This window comes from Podarcis muralis, chromosome 6 (genome assembly GCF_964188315.1).
Source record: "Podarcis muralis chromosome 6, rPodMur119.hap1.1, whole genome shotgun sequence".
NCBI lineage: Eukaryota > Metazoa > Chordata > Lepidosauria > Squamata > Lacertidae > Podarcis > Podarcis muralis.
In genome coordinates this window covers 29,453,195-29,470,805 of record NC_135660.1, presented here as the reverse complement: position 1 = coordinate 29,470,805, position 17,611 = coordinate 29,453,195, and the positions used below count along the sequence as shown (strand labels likewise).

Genomic DNA, 17,611 nt, shown 5'->3' with positions numbered 1-17,611 from the left:
TGGGTCCACTCCCTTGAAATCATCACCATTGCTTATTCAGTTGCCTTATCCCTTTAGAGGCAGTCTATAGCAGTGTACAGAAGGTTAGAGAAAGTGATTGAATAGGCAGCAACATTGAAACAGGGTAAGGGGCTTGTCCTGTCTTGCTCTGGCTAGGCTCTGAGCTCTAGGGAAATGAAATACTATTGTGGCACTTCTTAATCAGGTAGCATAGTGGCCAGTGAAGCATGGTCTCTTAGGTCACATTAATCAAGGTTAGGTTTCAATAGGTAAAGTGAACGTAAACTTGAACAAAGCAAATGTCAAGGCCAGCAAGCCAAGACTCTGCTGGTTGAGGAGAATCATATAAACTAGGGCAGTGTTTCCCAAACTTTTTTGGGCAACGGCACACCTGTTTACTGAAAAAAAATCTCGCGGCACACCACCATTAAAGCCCCGCCCCGTGACGTCAGCGCGCAGCGTCACGCCGGGAGGGACGCACGAAAGCTATCCTATGTAAATACGGATTTAGCCTCGGTTTGCTCTGGCTTTGAAGCTAAAGGTTAAAGGGGGGGGGGGGGCAGAGAGACGTGTAGACCCGTTTGCTTAGAAGTAGGTCCCCAGTGTTTCCCCATGGGGTCCCAAGGAAGAGCGGCGCCACCCGATTGGATTTCCTAAACTCCCGCCCTGAGCGCTGGAGTTCCGCGTAACCCAAATTAAACCCGGTTGCTTACACTCTGTCCAGGAGGACGCACAATCCCCGCTTGACGGATGGGTCTGTTCCAAGGCTGGCTCCGCTGGCAAAGCCGGCTTGCTGGACGCCTCTTGGCAGGGAGAGAAGCGGACGGACGAGTTTTAAGAGGCTCTCCGTCGCTCCAGAAGAAGGCAGGGCGAAGATTTCAAGGGGCATCGCTCCGGCTGCTCCCTCTCCCGGCGCGCAGGAGCGATGCCTCTCTCTGGCTCTCCCTCCGCGCAGGCTGAGGGAGGGAGGGAGGGGCGCGTGTGACCCGTCTCTGCTGGGAGACCAAACCCAGCGAGGCAGAGTCGCGCGGAGGCGCCCAGGCAGCGCTGCCGGCTGCGAGGAGGAGCGCCAGGCAGCAGCAGGAGGCGCGGCCTCTCCTCGCCGCCGCCGCCCCGCCTCTCGCCGCCGACTCGCCCGCCTCCCTCCAGGCATCTCGCGGCACACCCGCCGATGTCTCACGGCACACTCCTGTGCCGCGGAACACCGGTTGGGAAACACTGAACTAGGGGCAGAACTGATCAGTACCATGGACAGATCACAGGTTGAAGCTGCTCATCTGTAGTAAGAGTTGTTGTTTCAGCAGGGAGCAAACACTTTCTGAGATCTTAGACAAGGCTCAGGCATGAGGCAAGTTACGGGTCAGGCTTAATGGAGTGCTCAGGCTCTGCTATGGGACACAGAGCTCTGCCATTGCTGAAGCAACAAACTGATCCCTATATAGCACTAGCAGCCCTAACTGCACGGGACGGTGCTTCTTCATTTAAAGGGGCCCAACTTGCTTCAGTTGTCTCCTATTGTAACTGTGTGGCTGAACTCTGCTATCACTGGGATTTCTACAATGGAGTCTTCCGAGTCCAAGGACAGCGATGTCACATCGTGGGGCTGGAGGGGTACTAACCACACAGGCTTGTCTAGTGAAAGTGCTTCTGGGGCTGGAAAGTCTTCCAAGGTTGGCTCTGCATTCCTTTCCCCTTCAAGTTCAGAGTCCTCAGCCTCTTCTCCTAAAGAATGGGAATCTGAGTCCGGGTTCATGACGAAAGGGCTGTTGCCTTATTCAGAAAAGTTTGGCTTTTAAAATAAGGGGGTGACGAGGAGAGAGTCCTTTGAATGTGATGAGTCTGATAATGTAATCTGTTCTGGTCCAGAAGGATGCAGTAGATGGGATGAAAACTTATCATCCAGTTCCTGTTGCCAGTTCTGACCACATAAATTGGTTCATATATATGGCCTGAATCTATTATTTATTTAATTGTTGAATTTCTAGACTGCCCTTTCATCTGAGGATCAAAGGTTGGTTTACAGTATAATCTACAGAATTGTGTAATTAATTCTATGTACAAAAAGAGGTTTGAAACTTGTGTTTGTTTAGGATTAGCTTCCTATCCCTCATGGGAAACCTCTTCTGATATGGAGGGGGCTGTTCGAAGTACAGTGGTACCTTGATTCCCAAACATCTTAGTTGACGAACAAATCAGCTCCCGAACGCCGCAAACCTGGAAGTAAGTGTTCCAGTTTGCGAACGTTTTTTGGAAGCCAAACTTCCATTTCAGCTGTCGGCATTGTTTCTGGGGCCAATCAGCCAATTAGAAGGCGTGCCTTGGTTTTAAAACATTTTGGAAGTTGAATGGACTTCCAGAATGGACTGAGTTTGAGAACCAAGGTACCACTGTAGTTTGTGAAAAGGCATGGCATTCATTGGTGGGAAGAAAGTCAACAGTTTCACTGGGCAGCAGGCATAGCCAAGCCTTTGGACAATCTTCAAGCTATGCTTTGAATCCCAACCTACTGTATATATTTCTACCGCAGTCAACATCAGGTTTCATTGACTGAGCACTTACCTTGTAAGATACAAATCTGTCACAGCAGTTGCAGAATACCTTTATACAAAATTGCAAGAGATGCATTGGGAAATGTGAGTTCAAGATTCCATTTCATGCCTATTGAATAACAGATTTATCTCTAAGAATAATAATATTAATAAAAAATAAATAGCCCTAAAATATCTGGTCTTGGACAATAAGGTCCATAATACATTTATTTTAGTTACAATAAATGTAGTGATATATCTCTATACATTTCCTGAAGAAATTATATCCATTCATAGAACAGAGGTCTGTTCTCTCTGATTTCAAAATTGAATAATACTTTATATTTGTAGCTGCAGATTTTAATATGTAGCATTTTTAAAACTATGATATGCATCTAAATGCTACAGAATAATGTATTTGATTTGCAGCTGGCATGCCAATCCCAGCCAATTTGCTAATGAATGCAGAAATTTTTCAATATTACAATCAAAGTATAGACGTTCCCTTACAATGGCCATTTAAAACGTATTGTGCACATATGTGCCAAGGCAATCCACCAGAGAGTTAAGTGCACTTACGTCCTTTGACTCAACTATTTTTTTTTTGGAGTGTGGCCCATATGATCTAAATAATGGTAAGATGGTGGTGGCAGCAGCGAGGGCAAGTGAAAAGATGGCGGTGGCAGCTGGCAGTGACTACAGGGTGGGAAATCAAAGGATCTATTCAAAGGTTGGTTCCCAGAATCAAATCAACTTGATTAGGACTCATTCAGGTCTTAGCTGAAGCTGTATGTGCAGTGCATGTAGATTAGTGTGAAATGCAGGGTGCAGAATAGGAGCTTTTGGAATGGGTAAGAAACTATTTGCAGGGAGAAAGACCATGTCTCTATTGTCAAAGAAACCAAAGTGATGCTCCTTGATCCAGCCCAGTTGTATAAAATGAGAAAGTTGGGGCAGAATGGAGGTGTGCATTTAGATGTGCATCCCTTTAAAAGTAAAGGCATGTGGATGAACATCATCTGCATTCAGATGCATAGTCAGATGTGGGGGTCATCCATCTGAGCCCCCCAAGTAGTTCTCAAATATGGTTCCCAAGCAGAGTTCCACACTGAGAAACAAAAAATAATAATTCTTTTTTGCTTTTGAAAACTGATCCTTAAGAAACTTGGGGCTGATTCTCATAAGTGTAGTGTGCATGGAAAAGTCATCGTATTGATGCATTTCTAAAAAATAAAAAGAATAATTTGTAAACCAGCTTTCATTTAAAAGAATTGTCGTGCAAATAAACAAATGGCATATAACAACGAATAGCAATACATATCATGTCAGTAAAACATCTGTATCAGTTGCACTAACAATCAATGTCAGGAGCTAGTATTAATAGTCAGGAAATTGGGGTGCCATATTCTGAAGAGCGAAAAAGAGAGACACATCTGTCAACTTTAACGATGGGTCGCTATGATGACTCTACCCATGAAAAAGAGGATGTTTCAAAGCATGGTTTTAATGGTTGCTGGGTGTACCCAACATTTGGTGCTGAACTGATGTCTGTGGGGCAATCTTTCCACAAAGCCTATATTACCTGAATAAATAAAAAAATAAATGATTTGATATATTTCAAGGTGCTACAGCCAGGACATCATGAATCATGATACTGACATAAAGGCCAGTATTTATCAGACTGCTTCATCATTCCAAAACCCATCAACAAGAAAATATGGTGATTTCCCAGGTACTGGGAAATCTGCTCCCAGGGGGACGACTCAGAAACCATTCAGTGAATGGGTTCAAAGCCATTCAGTATGCTAAATTTCACCATGGGTCAGTGTGACCTTGTTTTGCAGCGCTGCTCAAAAGTACCTTTCATATTAGTAATATAGTTTGGCAAAACTGGCTCTCATTATCTCTCTAAATAAATAAAAAAATTGCTTTCTGCAAAGGTGATTTATGATTTATTTAGATTTATAACAGACAGGGGACAAAGATGAATGAATAATACATGCATTGTTATCTGATACATTTTGGATTACTTATAGAAGACTAGCTGAGATTTGCCCTCGTTTGCAGTTCCTTCGATTGCGCTTTTCTGCCACCTAAAAAGAGATCTTTACTGTTTGTCACTCAGCATTATAACAGCCAGGCTCCAGAATTAATATGTGCTTAGGAGGCGTGTGAGACTGACTAGGTAGAGTACATTCATTTCAATGAGAGAGTTTTTAGATTAAGCAATTCCGCAACTTTGATTTATCAGCTTGCTTTTGTTTTAAGCTGTAGCTTATTAAATGGAATTCACAGTTTGTACAGAGCCTACATGCCCTCTCCTGCCAGACTCTGCCTTTCGCATTTAAAAGCCTAGTAAACACGGAGGGATGCAACAGGTTGAGGTGCCTGAGGAATTCCTTCCCTATGAATTCCAGTGGGAAGTGATGTGACCTGCACGTGTCAGTTGGAATGTACTTATTATTCAGATTTCTCCAAAATTTGTGACATAGTTTTTGGCTCAGAAAAGGTACCCATTTTTTTTTTTTTTACGAAATACAAATTCAATTATAAAATACATTTCAAGATCTGCATATATAAAAAATACATATAAAATATGTATTTTGTGATGCAACACACCCTAAAATACACGTTGGTATCCAATGCTATGCAACAGGACTTCCATTCCCTCTTCTGCTCCTGCCCCTCAACCCACAAATTTGCTCCAGAGCTTATTTTGAGGGTGCTGGGGTGGGAGGCAGGGACAGTAGAGGAAGTTCCATTGCATGCATCGAAGTGCTTTGCACCAGCAGAGCTGCAATGGTGGAATTTGCTCTGATGTGATATAATTTGCACTGCTCTGTTAGAATTCCTGCTCCATGATTGCAGTCATGGGATTGTTGTCTATCACATGACGATATATGTTTTGACTCCACAGAGTGGGAAGTGACAGGATGTTTGTGTTACTGTGCTCTATGAAGTGGGACTATTGTCCTTGTTCTTTCTCTTTGCTGTCTGATGCTAGAGAGAGGGGGAGCCATGTTGCAGTGCTCTGTGTGTGTTTATATGTAAATAAAGTAGATTAGCCAAAATGCTGAGTTGCTGAGGTCTGTTATGCAAGCTGCGAAGACTCTGCGGATCCCTAAGTGTGCCGATGTCTGTTGGCATCGGTCGCTGTGATGTTCAGGCTGAAGAAAGCTTTTGAGGCTCCCAAATGATCGACCAGGAGGGAAGAACATGCCAGTCGGGCATGTGTCTCTACCAGGGTCCTACTCGAGTGTAGGACGAGCTCCTGACATGCTCTAGTCACTGCAGCTGAGCTGAAACTTTATTATTACTCACAAAACTTTATCTGTGCTGATATGTGTGGCAAGCAAGCCCCAATTTGTTTGCAGAGGTGTGATGAATTGGACCACAGAAAAGAAGGCAACCTTTGCTTCAGATGTTGTGGGAGATTTCAGAGAGCGGGCACACCAAATTATCTTTTCATATTCATCAAAGAATATTAAATCCGGGGGGAAAGTTCACCACTGCACATCCAGACAATGGAAAGGTCTCCTGAATGATTCTCTCTGAAAATGTAATTTCCCTTGGTTTATGTTTTTTTTTTTCCTCCTTCTTATAGGGTTTGGAAAATAGCAATGTTTTAAAAGTTGTGCTTTTGTGTTGCTGATAAATATCATCCAATAACAATGTTCTTTAGGCAAAGAATGGACCGTGTGAGATAGCAGACTGATCCAGACTGTTTCATTTCTTTTAGCTTTATTAGTTTTTAGATAACCACAAAAATGAAGCTTGCCATGTAAATATATTAAATGACCTGTCAACTGCAAACAGATTTTTGTGCACAAGAATGGTCTCAAGAATTGATTAACAGAATTGGTTAACACTATCAAGGATGTGTTTTCGACATGCAACATTTTACCCAAAGGGTTCTGATGGAGTATTGGAGAAGTGTTCTGGATAGCAAGCCAAATGGCTTGTAATGGAAAGCAGAAATCACTGTCACCTGGATAAGGGCCAGTTTCGCATTGCCTCTTATTTTGCACCACAGATCTCACTCCCTTGCCCTCTTTCTATCCACATGCCATGCTGCTCCTTCTACTCCCAGCCACGCTGTCTCTTCCAATAGTTCCTGTTGAAAGCCACCATGGTGTAGTGGTTACAGTGTTGGCCAGGGACCTTGGGAAGTTCAGCTACGGTAGCTCTTGGAACACCCCAGCTAGCTCTCAGTTTCCAATCCTCAAGGGGCTTAGGTGATGAACCACGGAGTTCAGGAAGCATGAGATTATGAGATAGTGGCTAGTGGGGGGGGGGGAGGCCACTGCTGGGCCTACCTATCTGAAGATTTGTAGGATTAATCCCCCTCCTGAGGGGCTACAATGTCTCCAAATGTCAAGTACCAATTGCAAAAACAAGCAGTTCATTGTTGCCCCCATAGCTTCTTTGAGGGAACCTATGACCATTTAGAGTGGCATGGTACATCTTTCATTAGAGGAGGCAATGGCTCCAAGGACATGGACTGCCAGGGAATTCCTGCTTTTGCTGTAATATTTTTAATTGTGATTTTTATGAAAATAATGCAAAACAGTACCAAGAAAAAGATTTTTAAAAGGTCAAATCAGATAGGATCAGGATGAAATACCCCACAGAAAAAAACACCCTATCAGGTATACCATAGATTACATAAATTAATCGCAATATTTTTGTAGCAAAGTCAATAAGGAGCTGAAAAGGCATGCGGCTCAAAAATTACGTTTTCCATATGTTCGGTAAGGCTGAGGGAAGAGACTGGTACAATTGTTCATTACAGACATGTAAGACGAAGCCCCACCATACAGTGGTAAAAGAGCCCACAAGATAGCTCAGTTGGTAAAGCATGAGAGTCTTAATCTCAGGGCCGTGGGTTTGAGTCTTGCATTGGGCAAAATATTCCTGTATTGCAGGGGGTTGGACTAGATGACCCTCAGGGTCCCTTCCAACTCTACAATTTTCTGGTTCTATATTTCTCTGTGGTTTATCCACATAATATCTAAGTAAGTCCAGTTTAGCTTTTCCAGCCAAAAATCTAATACGCCAAGTGATTCCCACCCCCCCCCCAAAGCACAATCTACCACACATTTTGTCACTAAATAGAGATAGTGATATTGGCTAATGTTTTCCAGCCAACCGTTGTTGTTATTTGCTATGTTTTCATCTTTTAGAGATGCAGCTTTAGGTTTTTAATTATTGTAAAGATTTTTTTCTGATGTTGCATAACTGCCATGGTTTCCTATGGGAGGACGGGTGAAACAGAAATGCATAATGTTTATGCAAATACTAATATTTTAAGCTTAAAAGCAACTGGAGAAGGAGTAGAAGGAGGTTGTTTATTTATAACTGGAGAAGGAGTAGAAGGAGGTTGTTTATTTATATTAAGTGCTATAAATTGTTCATAAACCACCGAAATCTCTCGAGCATTTACATAAAAATGCAACACTGGTGTTCGGTGAAATCTCCAAAAAACAACAACTAGATTGAAACCAGATTAAAACAGAACAAAACAGTTAGAGATGATGGGAACTGTAGTTCAACAATAGCTGAAGGTCACCACATTGATGACCCTTGACTAAGACCAAGTATTCAGTGTTCTTGCATGGAAAGCTCTGAAAGGAATAATATTAAGCCAGGAGTGGCCAGTCTTTGGGGGCCAGTGGGCACATCTAGAATTTTGAGGAAGTGCCATGGATGCCAATCAGAAAATGGCTGCTGTGCCATTTTGTGGCTTGACACAAAACGACTTCTGCACAAAAAGAGACAGGAGTACAAGACACATACTGCTCAACTGTCCCAATTTGAGTAGGACACCCCGGAATTACAGAAGCTACCCCAGCTTCTGATTGGAACCTGAAATGCCCTGTCTTTTGCTCTGGTGTGAGTCAGCCTGCTTGCGCCAGAGCACTGGACCAAAGGATGCTCATTTTTGGGTCTCATGCTCTTGCATGAGTCAGCTGGTTCTCATGAGAGCTTGGGACTGAAAAATGAGTGTCCCGATTTTGATCAGCGAGATGTTGGAGAGTATGAAGGCGGCATTTGCATGCCCTCATCATCCCCCCACCCCCATGGGAAAAAGGCACCTACATCATCCCCCACTGTCCACCCTCACAGAGAAAAGCTCACAGAGAAAACCTTTCCTCACTTTAGAATGCAAGGGAATCCAATCCTAGTGTGTCCAATCCTAGTGCATCCAATGTGGGCATGTCTGAAAGGGTATGTTCAAGTGTAGGAGAGGCTGAACCAGTGCAAACAGGATGTGAGCAGGAAGAGTAAACCGTCTCTCATGGAATGAGGATTTTGGGGGAGCTATATATGTACTTTTGCAGGCACCATAAGAGGTACTGGCAAGCACAATGATGCCCACAGGTACCCCATGGGCAACTCTTGCATTAAGCAGACAAGATTAGTCACAATCCGGCATGGTTAGGTAGTACTAGGCCCATTGGTTAAGCACATCCAAGCTGAATTGTGACCATACTTTCAAGAAAAAGAAAACAGTTCTACCTATGAAATAAGCACCAGTAACAAAACACACAAAAGCTTTCCTGTGAAATGTATTTTATATTATCTAAGATTTCAGGAAATACATTTAATGCAACCTTCTAATCCTGCATGTAGCATTTCTGTCTGTATTCTGAATGTTCCCTGCTATTCTGAAGCAAACTTCAAATCACCACTCTAATTTTAATAAAGTCCGTTTATCGTGGTCCTCTATTGATTATGGCATGCATTTACAGTGGAGCTCAATTAGCTGATTACTAAACTGGAAAAAAACAAAAAAGCATTGGAGTATGGATGGAATCAATTTGGATGGTATAATGGATTGTGACCTTTCCCTCTTTTGCAGAACCATTAGATGAGCTGAAGATCAGGAGCCACAGCACTGAGCCACTACCAAAGCTGGAAAACAAAGAGAGAGGAGGTCACCATGGGGCATCTTCCTCCAGAGAGCCAATAAAAGCTCAGGAATGGGATGGCACACCAGGACCACCGCTTGTGTCTAGCAGACTCGGAAGGTCTTCTGTTAGTCCAACCATGTTGGCAGGAAATAATAGCTCAGGTAAGTGTGAGTACAGAAGAAAATAAATAAATATGCAAGGGCTGAGTTTCTAGATCAGGTGCAATGGGCTACCTAGCAAAATTTGGGAAGTACTAGTTAATGAGAGATTAATGACACGTGAGCCTTTTGAGCATTTTGTAGGAATGCAAAAGGGGGTCCAGTTGAGTGAACAGAGGATAAGAAGCCCTGCAAGGACTCTCCTTAAGTGGATATGATGCAAGAAGCCCTATTTCCTGCTGGGGATCATGGGACTTCTTGTTTTCTCCCATGCAAAATGAAGCCAGGCTTTTGGAGTGGGGGGGAGTTTGAGCTCTCGCCTTGGACGTTTCACATTGTCCTTATGCAAGAATCCAAGGTGGCATGCTATTAGCTTCATTGATCCAAGATCAGCAGCTTTGTGGCTTACCGGGACTCTCCTACATCAGGGCGTGAGAATGCGACAGTGGTTTGGTCCCGTAGAAAGAGAAGCAAAATAGGTAAGGCTATTCCTGCTGTGTTGAACAACTTCTTTTGTTTGTTATATAGTGCTACTCCTGTGCTGGTCCCAGAACACCAGAGACAAAATAGGTAAGGTGATGCATCTTGCTAAAGTGACTTCTACCTAAATTAGAAGACTGAAAGCTTACACACACTCACCAATGGAAACTGGTCCAGCAACAGGTAAGTGTGTTTCTTACATTGTGTATCAGTTCTATTGCTGAGTGTGTCTAAGCTTTCCTCCCAACCCACCACCGTTGTAGGCCCTCCTCACACAAGACTGTTGCAACAGCAGAATGCAAAGCAAAGGGCTTCCTAATTTTGCACGTTGCAAGTGTGCTGAAGTTTTAAAGTCAGTCAGTTACATTCCAGATAGGGTGGTCAGGTGTCACACTTCACAGAGGACTATACTCTGAAGCAAGAACGGAAGAACAAAGGACGAGCCTTCAGGATCAGGCCAGTGGCCCATCTCGTCCACCATCCTGTCCTCACAGTGACCAACCAGATACCTATGGGAAACCTGCCCGGGAGATCTGAGCACAACTTCACTTTCGCTTCCTGCTCTTTCCAGCAGCTGGTATTCAGAATCATACTGGAGACAGAACATATCTGTCAGGGTTAGCTCACCATTGATAGCCTTACGCTCCAGGAATTTGCTGGTCTGCTTTAAAAAATGAAGAAGCACAAGAAGGGACAGTAGCAGCCTTGAAGTTGCCTAACAACAGTTAGTCAGAAGCAGCTGACTGGATGGGATAAAGCCAGCATGCTATTTTCTCTGTAGGTGGGTCACCGATGCTGTCCCTTCTCGTGGTTCTTTCTTTTTAAAGCAGAGCAGACAAATCCACGCCACCCTCCCTGGCATCTTGCCCCCTTTCCCTCCCAGTGAACAACAGTGACCTAACTAGTTTAGCAGCTGGACCACCCCACCCTGCACTAATCTGCTTCAGCAGCTAGTACCAAGACAGCAGAATGAACAGGCACACTGGTCACCAAGTCACAGTCTTCCCCACAATGGCGAGATGTATTGCATTTCTATTTAAATTCTAAAACTTCTTTCTAACTTTGCACGCATACATATACACATAAATCAGTAAATGCAATTATTGTTATTATTATATCAATGTCCTTCCTTGTCTTCTGTTTTGTTGGTGAATTTCCTCTTTGTTGGTGATGTGTAAGTGGACCCGCTAAATCCAGCTAAGAGTGAAGCAGATTGCTTCCCATGTGGAAGCAATTTTAAATTCTAATCTCTGTGTTTTATAGTTCTGGCATATTCCAGCCTAGAGTAAAGTATACCTAACTCTGGGCTAGAATGTGTTATAATTATAAAACACAGAGATTAGAATTTAAAATTGCTTGCAGTCTTATCTGTTTCAGATACAGAGTGTGGTGCTGTTATCCAAAGAAAGGAAAATACAGTGAATGCATTTTGCAACACGTGCCTCTAAAGTATGGAGAAGTGATCAAGACAAAGTAGCATAGCTGTATTATCTACAGTTATCACAAACAGCTGGAGTTTTGAAAGTCGTGCAGGCAAACTGATCTGTTAATGACTTGAGATGGTTAACAAAACGATATAAAGCTGAAACACGGTGGAATTTCTGTAGGCATTTAGACAGGGCATTATTTCTTCAAGATAATCCTGAATCAGCAGCACACCTGAAATGAGCATCCTTAATTTTGCAAATAAACCCACAGCACAGCTGATCATAGTGGGTTGGGATCAGTATTAACATTGTTCCTTATTTAGCTAACCCCAGATGTCAAAAGCCACTCAAATCACAATATTTTGCAACACTTCCAGAAAACATTTCTGCTTTATAACAATCTTTTTTTTTATGTGCGTGGATTCGGGGGGGGGGGATGTAATCCCATGTAGACCAGCTTTCGAGACTGTTCTCAGAATCGGATTATTAAAATGTGTCCTCAAGTGTGCATGTGTCACCGAAAAAGCCGCACTTTTCAAGATCTTGGGTAGCAGTTTGCAGTGTGCTATGAAGACATTGTCCTGTCCACCAGTTACAGGGATGAAATAGATTGTGGCTGGTTGTTGAGGGGATCCAGTGTAAAGTAATACATTTGCATCTCTCCAGATCCCCTGCTCCTTACATGCAACAAGTGCGAAGTTTACTTCCTATTAGAGTGTGTACTTAATGCATAGGGACGCGGGTGGCGCTGTGGGTAAAACCTCAGCGCCTAGGACTTGCCGATCGTCAGGTCGGCGGTTCGAATCCCCACGGCGGGGTGCGCTCCCGTTGCTCGGTCCCAGCGCCTGCCAACCTAGCAGTTCGAAAGCACCCTTGGGTGCAAGTAGATAAATAGGGACCGCTTACTAGCGGGAAGGTAAACGGTGTTTCCGTGTGCTGCGCTGGCTCGCCAGATGCAGCTTGTCACGCTGGCCACGTGACCTGGAAGTGTCTGCGGACGGCGCTGGCTCCCGGCCTGTAGAGTGAGATGAGCGCACAACCCTGGAGTCTGTCAAGACTGGCACGTAGGGGCAGGGGTACCTTTACCTTTTACCTTTACTTAATGCATACTAGGTTTTCCTTCTTTGGTCACTGTAGTGTGACTGCACTCCTCCCTGGGTGTGGTTCCTTCCATAATTAATTGGAAACTAGCTGGAACCTTAGTCTTACCTGCTAACAAGGCTTAGTTGCTCTGCTGAGCTGTTGATCTGTTGCTGACCGATAAATGCAACTTTTGAAATTATCTTGACCCCTGCTGGCTTCCTGGTATTAGGGCAGACTCAGTGTAAAGTATCTTCACATGGTCAGTATCCTTCTCAAACCTACGGGACACTACAGTGATGCTGACCCAAACCCTAGCTTGGCACAGTTGCATGTGGAGCAAAGCTGTAGGAGTTAAGGGGCATGGTCGGGGTCACTGTCAGGCAGGGCTGGTTTACCCATCAAGCAAAACAAGGACATGCTAAGGGCATCGAGGGAAGTGGGGCACCACAGAAATTTTCCATTCCTAGATTTTTAACATTCATGGTCTCTAGTTGCTCAGCTGAGTGTTCATTTTCTCAGCTGTATATTAAAAAAAAATCCCAACAGACCTTCTGATGGGCAAGTTCTAGGCTCTGTGGTTTAACCCACAGCACCACCTACCCATAATACCTACCCCTGGGATGTGGCTCAGGGATGGAAACACTGTTCAGCCACACATTCCCAAAGGTGGATGTGGCGCTAGGAAAAAGTATGAAGAGCAATGGATAGGGCCCTTTGTTTCAACCCCACCAAAGGAAGATGGCTCTATGTACATCGTCTTCCACCCAGGGCAGCAGGAGGCATGATCACAGCACATGTCCCAACCAGGCAAAAACACTCAAGGAGGATGTGGAACAGGCTTGGTGAGGCTATGTGGACTGGGGAGATTCCCAAGGCCTGGACAGAGAGGCCTGAAGGGCTCAGCTTCCTCACTCTTTCTCTTGAGCTGAAGTGCAAGCAGCAATTCTGGCTCTGTGCAGTTCCCCCTGCCTGCTGCATTGGCAGACAGCAGGATCCGTGCAGCTGAGCCGCCTAACAGCTCAGCAGGACCCAGCTGGTTCTGGTGTTGCACAGTGGGACGTAGAGCCTTCACACTAGTCCTCTTGTTATCTTCAGCGTGAAAGCGGAGGGCAGGCGGCCATCCTCCCTTCCAAGTCCCCTTTCATGTGGAGGCACAGCTGTGCATTCCCGCAGCATCAGATCTGGTTCACCTGATCCCCCCTCTCGCCGACTTCCACTTCTGATACTGTGTGGCGCCATTCAATTAGTTTCAATTGCTCCCAGCCTGTGTCATTATAGCCCATGTGCTGGGATGCTGTACCTTTGAAACTAGGCTATTTCCCCTCTGAGTTTGTAAATATTAAGGTGACCTTGGGCACTGCCTTCACCGCTGCGTTTCATCGCTATGTGTCATCCCCTCGTCTCTTAGATAATTTCTCAGGGACGTTTCATTTCAGGTCTCTGCCATCAGAAGGCTTTTTAGAGGAATAGCTGTCAGTAATTTAAAAAAGGAAAAAGAAAAAAAGAGAAAGAATCACTGCAGCCTCAAAAACATGCCACTGCTGTTTCAGTGGAAAACCACAGGGGGTTGGCAAAATGGGAGGCTTCATCGAACTCAACTGTGGATGTTTCAAACAGCATTTTCCAGAAGGTTGCTGCCTGCTTGGGATATAAGGCATTTTGCACTGCCACCTACTGCTGCAAAGATGCACTGCGCTCCATTTTAAGATGCTGTCCCACACTGTATTGTTTACTTGCGGTTTTATTTTTCATTTCTCAACATTGCAAAGCTGGCACTTGGCCAGATCATTTAGAAGTCAGGTGAAAACGATTTGCAAGTAAAACAGTTGTGCGCTTAGTAAAGGTGCTTAGGATTAGAGAGGAATGGTGCTAATACATTATTAATCTTAGATATTAAGGTCTAAATGTTGACAAAAAGGATGCGCGAGACATTTGCCTTCGCTCACCTCCATCTAATGCAAGGGGAATAGCAAATTCTGTCTTCTTCTTTTAATTCAGCAGGAGGAAAACCACTTTAACTAACTTCCTTTGCCAGTTTGTCAGCAAATTAACCAGTTTCTGCTGCCTTTCCTGAAAGAGTCTACACAGAGATGTGCGATGCGTATACAATTAAAGTCATCATGTCATCTGCTGCAGATTTTATTGCTGATACTCCAGGCCTGGATGTTAGGGCTTATTGGACAAGAATCTGGATTGAAATCTTCTTCCTCCCACCCCCAATTTACTTTTGTACAGGGCTGAAATCAGCAGCTGGAATCCTTGGGTAGCTGCCAGGTTTCCAGGAGGGGCAACCGCTGATGCCGACCTTCCCCCCCCCCCCCATTTAAAAAAAGAAAGAATCTGGTGCAGCAGTCTGAACAGAGCCGTGTGACGGAGTCTAGCCACTGTAGCAATTCCCCACAATGGACCTAACACAGCATCCTTGAGGCATTGTGGGAAATTAAAATGGTGGCTGCGCTCAAGTCGCCTGGGGCTGCTTGTGTTCAGCAGTGGAGCATATGCTTGTGTTGCCCAAGGTGGGCACACTTCCAAGGGTGCCCTCCCAGGTGCAGGATAGCCGCTCTGGTGCCAGGGGTGGAGAGAGCCACCCATGGGGCGACATTTGACCCGACTCCCAAGCCTCCCCCAGCTGTCAAAATGAAGGGGGAAGGGAGGATTGTCGCCAGCAAAGCAAAGCAACACAGCTCTCCTTTTTTATATATATAAAAATTTTATTAGGGTTTTTACATTACAAAATAGAAAAAGAAAAAATACAAAATACAAAATACAAAATAAAAGTAGTTAAAAACAATCAATCTTTTCATCACATTATTTTTCATTTACTTGTTTCCCGGACCTCCTCATACCTCCCTTTTTTGTATTCCAGTTCAATTTATTAGCTCAGCAGTTTCTTTCCCTCTTTATTCTACCCTGATCTTTAATCTTACGTTATTATAACATTAAATGTTTACTTATGAAAAACCATTTTTTCATATTCTTTTATACTATTACAGCTAGAAACCACTTAATTTCAATCCAACATCATTCTAACATTCATTAATTTTACAATATCTCTGTAAATAGTCTTTAAATTTCTTCCAATCTTCTTCCACCGACTCCTCTCCCTGGTCTCGGATTCTGCCAGTCATTTCTGCCAATTCCAAAGCAACACAACTCTCCGCCCCGCTTCCCCCGACGGCTCAGGGTAGGCTTGGGAGTCGCAGGTGGGTTCATGCCAAATGTCACCCCGCTCAGCTAAGACACCCACGGTGGCCCAACCCCACCACAACCTCCTTCCTCCACCCCTGCTTGTGGTGCTGCTCACCGCACTGCCACCTGCCATCATCCAATAAGCACCAGATGATCCTAAGCAGGGAGAAGGGGGGTGCCCCAAACTTTCTGGGTGCCCTGTGACAGTGAGGGGAAGAATGCAAGCCATTGCAGAGTTGTCTCTTTAGTTGCCAGATGGCACACCTAACCAGGGACGGCCACTCCCTCCCGCTGCTGCCCTTCCATCAAAGACTTGCTCACCAGAGTCACGTGGAAGTGGCTTCTAGTGAGATTTCATGGAACTCCCACAAGAACTTGCTGGAAGCCGCTGTGACTGCTTCTCCTCGCTTCCCCAGGGGATTCTGCCGCTTGAGGCAATTGCCTCAGTCTGCCTCCTAGGTGGGCCAGCCCTGTTCTTACTTGGAAAGAGACTAGATTTTCTACTGGGAACAAGTGCAAGGTAGTAAAATTACTACTAGGGGCACTATTGGGTTGTTGTTTTTATTTGTATTAGGTATTTTGTGGTTTTATATCATGATTTCATTCTGTGAACCGCCCTTAGACCCCCGGGTAAGGGCAGTATATAAATTCAATTTTAAAAAGTAATAATACTCTGTGCCTTCTTTTAGAGAATGCCAGTGTGGTATAGTGGCTAGAATACTGGACTAGGACCTGGGAGACCAGGGTTCAAATCCCTGATCAGCCATGAAATTCACTGGATGACTGTGGCTCATTGATGGTCTCTCAGCCTAACCTACCTCACAGGGTTGTTGTGAGAATAAAATGGGAAGGGGACTGTGCATGCCGCCATGACCCCCTTAGAGCAAAGGTGAGATATAAACGTGATAGCTAGATAGATAGATGACGCGGGTGGCGCTGTGGGTAAAACCTCAGTGCCTAGGACTTGCCGATCGTATGGTCAGCGGTTCGAATCCCCACGGCAGGGTGAGCTCCTGTCTTTCAGTCCCAGCTCCTGCCCACCTAGCAGTTCGAAAGCACCCCCGGGTGCAAGTAGATAAATAGGGACCGCTTTATAGCGGGAAGGTAAACGGCGTTCCGTGTGCTGCGCTGGCTCGCCAGATGCAGCTTGTCACGCTGGCCACGTGACCCGGAAGTGTCTGCAGATGGCGCCGGCTCCCGGCCTCTAGAGTGAGATGAGCGCACAACCCTAGAGTCTGTCAAGACTGCCCCGTACGGGCAGGGGTACCTTTACTTTTACCTTTACCTTTAGATAGATAGATAAATAGATATAGAAGAGACCAAACTATACAGTCATAGAACTGTAAAGTTGGAAGGGACCCCGAGGGAACAGAAACGCTTGCTGTAGTGTTTTGCATTTGTTAATAACTATATTAGTTGGAGGGGTTAGCAGAGGAGGGTGGAGTTTATCAGAGTTTCCTCTCCCAGAGTTGGCGAGGAAAATTGAGAAGGAATCTGGCAGTACAGTGACATCTAGAGTCAAGCAGCCTCCACTACTGATCACTGGTACCAGGAAACTACTGCATATTTAGCCTACCTACTCACTGAAACACGCACACATAACTCAGTTGGTTAGAGCATGGTGTTTTGTCATGTTTTACTATTCTGTTGGGAGCCACCCAGAGTGGCTTGGACAACCCAGTCAGATAGCCAGCATACAATTATTATTATTATTATTATTATTACTATTACTATTACTATTACTATTACTATTATTATTATTATTATTTTATTATTATTATTATTATTACACCAAGGTTGCAGGTTCAATCACTGTATGGGATATAGCTACA

General features: G+C 44.6%; 1 protein-coding gene across 3 annotated transcripts in view; it reads left to right on the top strand.

Annotated features, from left to right (window-relative positions):
• The window catches only part of NYAP2 (neuronal tyrosine-phosphorylated phosphoinositide-3-kinase adaptor 2), a 138,738-nt gene that overhangs the window by 97,278 nt on the left and 23,849 nt on the right, over positions 1-17,611 (top strand). For 2 of the 3 annotated variants that reach the window (XM_077929928.1, XM_028731108.2), the window contains exons 5-6: positions 9,391-9,603; positions 10,129-10,170. In XM_077929928.1, the coding sequence (XP_077786054.1) occupies positions 9,391-9,603; positions 10,129-10,170 (255 nt within the window). The remainder of the gene's footprint in view (positions 1-9,390; positions 9,604-10,128; positions 10,171-17,611) is intronic. The other variant, XM_077929929.1, reaches the window with a different exon arrangement.